The sequence below is a fragment of the Penaeus monodon genome, chromosome 3, assembly GCF_015228065.2.
Source record: "Penaeus monodon isolate SGIC_2016 chromosome 3, NSTDA_Pmon_1, whole genome shotgun sequence".
Taxonomy (NCBI): Eukaryota; Metazoa; Arthropoda; class Malacostraca; order Decapoda; family Penaeidae; genus Penaeus; species Penaeus monodon.
The window spans coordinates 9,887,728-9,895,227 of NC_051388.1; the positions used below are offsets into that span (position 1 = coordinate 9,887,728).

The 7,500-nt window shown below is 37.7% G+C and overlaps 1 protein-coding gene across 4 annotated transcripts in view; it reads right to left on the bottom strand.

Moving 5' to 3' along the window:
- LOC119591750 (CBP80/20-dependent translation initiation factor-like) overlaps window positions 1–7,500 on the bottom strand; it is a 96,669-nt gene that overhangs the window by 79,460 nt on the left and 9,709 nt on the right. For 2 of the 4 annotated variants that reach the window (XM_037940538.1, XM_037940513.1), the window contains exon 2: window positions 4,672–5,426. In XM_037940538.1, the coding sequence (XP_037796466.1) occupies window positions 4,672–4,725 (54 nt within the window). In that variant the 5' untranslated portion in view covers window positions 4,726–5,426. Of the gene's footprint in view, window positions 1–2,816; window positions 2,871–4,671; window positions 5,427–7,027; window positions 7,150–7,500 lie in introns of those variants that run through there. The other 2 variants (XM_037940507.1, XM_037940519.1) reach the window with 2 other exon arrangements.

Genomic DNA, 7,500 nt, shown 5'->3' on the forward strand with positions numbered 1-7,500 from the left:
AAAATATATAACTTTGATTTGGGGTTTGCTTAAACGAAGTTCAGTATCTAATATCGAAGTTTTGAACGTAACTGTATTTTCATAATTATCGAGGCAGGTTATGCTATTCTATTAGAAAAAAAAATCCTCTATATTAACCATTCCACTTTAAGACACACTTTTCTTTTTTAAATCAAGAATATATATATATATATTTTTTTTAGATATTTTCGTGTTTTTTTTCCTCCCCATCTATTTCCTTTAACCAAATTTGCATCTTTATCACACTTCTTTATCAAACTCTTCCCTATTCTTAAACACCTTAAGTTTTTCCTCCAATCTCGTAGTGTTACAGGAATCTTGACAACGCCATGAGAAAACACACACGCAGTTTGGTATTTCAAAGCCCTGCCTAGCGAGGAGGTACATGAATAAACGAGTAAATTCAACGTAACAACAACAACAACAACAACAATAACAACAATAATAACAACAATAACAATAACAACAACAACACAATAACAACAACAACAATAATAATAATAACAACAACAACAATAACAATAACAACACAATAACAGCAACAATATTAATTAGTAATTGTAACCATAAATGAAACACAAGTGACATACCCAAGAGCTATAAGAAACATAATATTCAGATAACGTGTTTTTTTATGTGAATAAATAGATAAATAAAACAATAAAATTGAAAACGAACTTAGAGAGACAGACATATACAGAAAAAAATATATATACAATTAACAGAATATAAAAAAATAAAAACAAAACCCGAAACAAATAAAAGTGGAAAAAAATATTATGAAGATTATGTTGACATTCGTACAAAACAAAAAAAAAAAAATTGAACAACTGAAGTATTAACAAATAAAACAAAATAAGAAAAATAGCAATGGATTGGAAAATAATAAGAGTGTAAATAGACGAAACAAAGCAAAAAGAAGAAGAAATATATATATATATATATATATATATATATATATATATATATATATATATATATATATATATATGTGTGTGTGTGTGTGTGTGTGTGTGTGTGTGTGTGTGTGTGTGTGTGTGTGTGTGTGTATATAATATAAAATATGTGTGTGTGTGTGTGTGTGTGTGTGTATGTATATATATATATATGTATATATATATAATATGTGTATGTATATATATATATATATATATATATATATATATATATATATATATATATATATATATATATATATATATATGTGTGTGTGTGTGTGTGTGTGTGTGTGTGTGTGTGTGTGTGTGTGTGTGTGTGTGTGTGTGTGTGTGTGTGTGTATGTGTATGTGTGTGTATATATATATAATATATATATATATATATATATATATATATATGATATATATATGATATATATATGGATATATATGGATATATACAATGGATATATATGTATAAATATATATATATAATATAGTTTACAAATATACTCTCTTATCAACAATATTAAGAAATATTATAACTAACGAAGACAGTGACAAATGAAAAAAAAAAAAAAATAATAATAATAATAATAATAATAAAAAGCAAAAATATTCCTGAAACACGTGACGAATAAAAATTATAAACTAATACAACAAAAATGGAAATAATAGTGACACGAAAGAATGTAACAAATAAAACTGATAACCAATAAATATAATAACAATAATAATAATAACAAGCAACGAATAACACAGACACACATCGAGGAAAAAAACAAAGGACGTGCAGGAAATTAAGAAAAAAAATACATAAAGAAAGAAAAAGAAGACAAAGAAAGAACGAAAGAAAAAATAAAACAAGGGCAAATAAACAAAACAAAAGACAAACAAAGACAACACAAACAAACAAACAAGGAAACAAGAACTACAATGATAAAAATATTAAATAAAGGCACGAACCCACAAGGTCAAACCAACATAAGAAGCATAATAAAGATAACTGATGATGTGGAGGCGGATAAAGATAATGATAATGATGACGATAATAATGATAACTGCCAATAATTGTTAAAAGTAATAACAATAATAACAATAACAATAATAATAACAATAATAATAATAATAATAATAATAATAATAACGATAATATCAACAACAACAGTCATAATAACAATAATAATAATGATATTGATGATAATAATAATAATAATAATAATAATAATAATAATAACAATAATAATAATGATAGTAGCAGTAGATGCTACTACTGCTACTACTACTAATGACTATAAGAATAACAAAATATTAATAACAACAAAAATTATAATGATAATAACAATAATAATAACAACAACAACAACAAAAACAACGATGATAACAATAACATGATAATAATAACAACAACAATAATAATAATAATAATAATAGTAATAAATAATAATAAAAACAATAATAATAATAACAGTAATAATAATAATAATAATAATAATAACAATAATAATAATATGGAGAAGAGGGATGATGATGATGATGATGATGATGATGATGATGATGATGATGATGATGATAATAATAATGATGGTAATAATCTCATCAGAAGGCAATAAGGTCACAAAACAAAACAAGTAAGGTCAAAGACATGGTAAGGTCACACACAGAGCACTAAGGTCAAAGACAGATAACAAGAGAGGTCACACACAGAACACAAGATCACAAAAAAAGCTCACAAATAAATAACAAAAGACAAGCTCACAAATAAATAACAAAAAACAAGTAAGGTCACAAACAATAACAAAACAAGTAAGGTCACACATAATAACAAAAAATAAGCAAGGTCACACATAATAACATAAAAACAAGGTCAGACTTTACCCGGCAAAACGACGCGCTCCTCCAGAAGGCCGGTCGTTCGGGGAAACTTCGGTCCTTCGCCACACAACACAGGTCAAACACGGACAAAGCCCAGGTCAAGCCAGGTCAAGCCGGGTCAGGGATGGGGCGGGCACACGGAGGAGAAGGGAGGAGGGGGAGGGGGAGGGGGTGGAGAGGTGGAGGGAGGGAGGAAGCGAAATAAGTTAATTAACAAAAGAAAGAGAAAAATAGGACGTGGTATTGAATATTTTTTTTTTATATAGAAAAGGTCCGAAGGTTGAAAAATATAAAAATGAGTTTTTGGAAATTCTAAGGAGGAAAGATCGTACTAATGCTATTGAAACTAAATATAATATAAAAACACAAACATTATAAAACACTGGCAAAATAAATGGATAAAAGACGTACAAGAAACCACAAAAACTCTAATTTGACAGCAACAAAACAACAATAAATATGACAACATGATAAACACGACACAACAAAAATTGTAATGATAGTAATAGCAGTGGTAATAGTAGTAGTAATAGCAATAATAGCAGTAGTAGTAAAAATAGTAGTAAAGTAGTAGTGGAGGCAAAAAAAGGAAAATAATAAAACAAGATTTTAAAAGCAATGGTTGTAGTTTCATGTAATATTCTCTAAGTCTGTCTGTCAATGGATCCTTACTATCGGAATATGTCAAAACTATTTATTTCATAAGTCTTCAATCTAATATCACTTAATTGTTTATATTACTACCAGCATATGCATTTGCAAAATCAACCAATTACTGCACGGTTTATTTTACGAGAAGAAAATATTTACGAATTGCAGAAAAAAAACTATCATGAATTTCTGAATATGTGCAAGTTATTCCCATTTTCTCATACTCATTTACAAAGAAAACGCAGCATCTGCAGGAAAACTATACCAATTAACTTTGTTTCAAGTCGAAATGCACAGTTTGCCTCCTCCGCAAGCACACATACATATTTCCTTCCCTTCTCCCTTTTTCTTTCTTCCTACCCCTCTATTTAACTATGTCCCTCTGTTTCTCTCTCTCTCTCTCTCTCTCTCTCTCTCTCTCTCTCTCTCTCTCTCTCTCTCTCTCTCTCTCTCTCTCTCTCTATCTGTGTGTGTGTGTGTGTGTGTGTGTGTGTGTGTGTGTGTGTGTGTGTGTGTGTGTGTGTGTGTGTGTGTGTGTGTGTGTGTGTGTGTGTGTGTGTGTGTGTGTGTGTGTGTCTGTCTCATTGCTTTTCTTTCTTTCTCTATCTCCCCTCCTCTCCCTCTCCCTCTCTCCTTCCCCTCTCTTTCTTTCTTCCTCTAACTCCTCCTCCGCCTCCCTCTTCCCCTCTCCCATCCCTTTCTTTCCTTCATTCTCTATCTACCTTTCCCTCCTCCTCTCCCTTGCAATGAACCCTCAAACCTTCCAAATGAAAAAACGAAAAAAAGCTTAACTAGACATAAATAAATAAATAATACACAACGGAGGGCCGACATACCCCCTCACAGAGAACCCAAGCATAACTTCATCACTTATGCATTTATACAACGGAGTACAATGAGGTATGGATGGGAGAACACGAATATTTAATCGTGATGCCACCTTTTTCGTCATTCCAAATCACCACATTGACAGATACATTTTGGGTGGAATTTCCTTACCTGTAGGTAGGTAGGTAGGTAGGTAGGTAGGTAGGTAGGTAGGTAGGTAGGTAGGTAGAGAGAGAGAGAGAGAGAGAGAGAGAGAGAGAGAGAGAGAGAGAGAGAGAGAGAGAGAGAGAGAGAGAGAGAGAGAGAGAGAGAGAGAGAGAGAGAGAGAGAGAGAGAGAGGTGAATACATGATAATAAAATGACGTCAAAGATAACTTACCTGTACAAAGCTTCTCTCCTTCCGGACTCCTCTATCTCCTTTTTTATTCTCCATTTTTGTTTTATCGAAGTTCCTCCTCTCCGTTGATGATGTTTCTCTCGTTTTCTTCACTTGACGTTTTCTCCACTTTTATATTTTTATTACTATTATACCTTTTTTGTATAGGTCGATATATCACAGACACTTCCTGACACCATGTGATGAATAGTAAGCAAATAATTGCTTTGAAAGACGTTTCTATACGATTTTTCTTTCTGAATTAACTTATATCTAAATAAATAAAAAAAAAACAATAGTTCCTCCTTAGGCAGAGAATTCCACACTTCACACTAGCAAACCATAGGTGACATCACTCTCTTTCTCCTTCTCGCTCTCTTTCCTTATATATATATATATATTTAACGACTCACTTCCCAGAACCTCTTCCGTTTCTTCTTATTTCTTATTTTATTTTGCTTCAACGCCGTCAACGACACGTTCAGAACAAGCTACCCGGTGAACGTCGACTTCTCCTTCTTTCCCTTCTCTCCTCTTCTTCCTCTTCTTTTGTCCTATTCCTTCATCAAACTTTCAACTCCCGTTAAATTCGTCTTCTACTCCTCCTCCTTCTGCTTCTGCTTCTTCTGTCCCTGCTTCTGCTTCTGCTCCAAGGAGGAACAAGTCGATTTCGTTGCTCTCTCTCGCGAGCGTCGTTGGGTATTCGAAGGCAAGCAAGCGCGCGGAGGAAGGCGGTCTCCTCTTCCAGCACCCGGCACCTGCGGGAGGAGGACGGGGGTGAGTAGGGGTGGTGGGGGTGGGGGTGGGGGTGGTGATGGAGGTGGAGGTGGAGGAGGTGGAGAAGGTGGTGGGGGTGGTGGTGATGGAGGTGGAGGTGGAGGAGGAAGAGGAAGAAGAGGAAGGGGAGAAGAAGGAGGAAGTGAAGGAGGAGAGGTAGAAGGAGAAAGAGGAGGAGAAGAAGAGGAAAAAGTAGAAGAGGAAGAGGAAGAAGTGTTTGAAAAGAAGTATGAGAATTAAGAAGAGAACGGAAAGATGAAGAGGAAAATGAAAAATCAAATGAATAAAAAAAAAAAAGAAAAAAAGAAAAGAAGAAGAGGAGGAGGAGGAAGAGGAGGACGAGGACGAGGAGGAGGAGGAGGAGGAGGTGGAGGAGAAGCAAGAGGGGGAGGAAGAAGAAGAAGGAGGAGGGGGAGGAAGAAGAAGAAGAAGAAGAAGAAGAAGAAGAAGAAGAAGAAGAAGAAGAAGGCGAAGACGGAGAAGTAGAAGAGGAAGAAGAAGATGGAGAAGGAGGAGGAGGAGGAGGAGCACGATAATTATTAGAAGGCGGAGGACGAAAGGTTATTGTGATGTCTTGATTAAGGCATGGATAAGTCTAGCTCGGAACAAATACTAGATGCTTCTATCTATAGGTCTGTGTGTGTGTGTGTGTGTGTGTGTGTGTGTGTGTGTGTGTGTGTGTGTGTGTGTGTGTGTGTGTGTGTGTGTGTTGTGTGTGTGTGTGTGTGTGTGTGTGTGTGTGTGTGGTGTGTGTGGTGTGTGTGTGTGTGTTGTGTGTGTGTGTGTGTGTGTGTGTGTGTGTGGTGTGTGTGTGTGGTGTGTGTGTGTGTGTGTGTGTGTGTGTGTGTGTGTGTGTGTGTTGTGTGTGTGTTGTGTGTGTGTGTGTGTGTGTGTGTGTGTGTGTGTGTGTGTGTGTGTGTGTGTGTTGTGGATGGTTTGTGGTGTGCGTGTTTGGTGTGGTGTGGTGTGTAGGGTGTGCGTGTGGTGTTGTGGTTGCTGCTCGTGTCTCACGTTTATGTTTATGCGTGTACATGTGTTTGTGTGCGATTACACAGCTTCTGCCTACAGGTATTTACATGTGCGTAAATGCGTGTGTTTCTTATATAAGCCCTGTCAACATAATCACACATCCCCACTTTCTGTGTCTCCCGATCGAGGCCAATAAGCAGTCGTGGCACCAAAATATCACAGCATTGCGGCTTCGCTTTATTCTAAGGTCACACACTCGCAAACACACACACACACATATACATAAACATACTGAGAGATATAAAGATATGTGCAAAGAGATAGCCACCTAACCACCCACAGGATCCACACACTCACACTCACACACACACACAAATGCAGGCCATCCTCTCTCGGCCAGTCGCATCCCCGGGCGAATCTCAACACCAGGTTCTCCACCAAAGCAACCACGGTTGTTGTTGCTTCACCATGGGCCCTAAATACGTATCACAGAGCCACGCCGCCGCCGCATCTCAGCCTCACGCTCACCCAGCCTCTCTTCCCTCCCTGTCCCAGGCATACCAACCCCTCGACGCCCTTCTGCTCTCCCTCCCTCACCTCCCTCGCTCCTCACCCTAGCTTCTCACGGGCGTGTTTCCTAAGTCTGTGGAGAGAAACACCCTCAGGTGACGGCGACGCCCCACACCAGCGAGGACACGAGAACGGCACAACACAGCCACACGGGAGCTACTGTCTACGCGAGGTTTGTGTGCTAGACTCAAAGGAGTTGGTGGGAAGGGAGCCAAGTGGCACAGACCGCGGGTGCCTACGCGCTCGAGGGGCGCTTCCACGCTCTTCGGTGGGGCGATCTTAGCGACTCGGCGGGAGGGGGGAGGGGGAGTGAGGGGGAGGGGTAGGGATGGGGATAGAAGGGGGAGCAGGGAGGGGGAAAAGGGATAGAAGGGGGAAGAGGGAGGGGGAAAAGGGGAGGAGGTGGAGGTAGAGGGGGATGGGGAAGGGTGTTGGGGATGGAGATATGTGGGAAAGAGGAAAGGAAAAAATGGGGAAGGGGGGAGTTAGAGGAAGGACGGGATCGAGAAAAATATA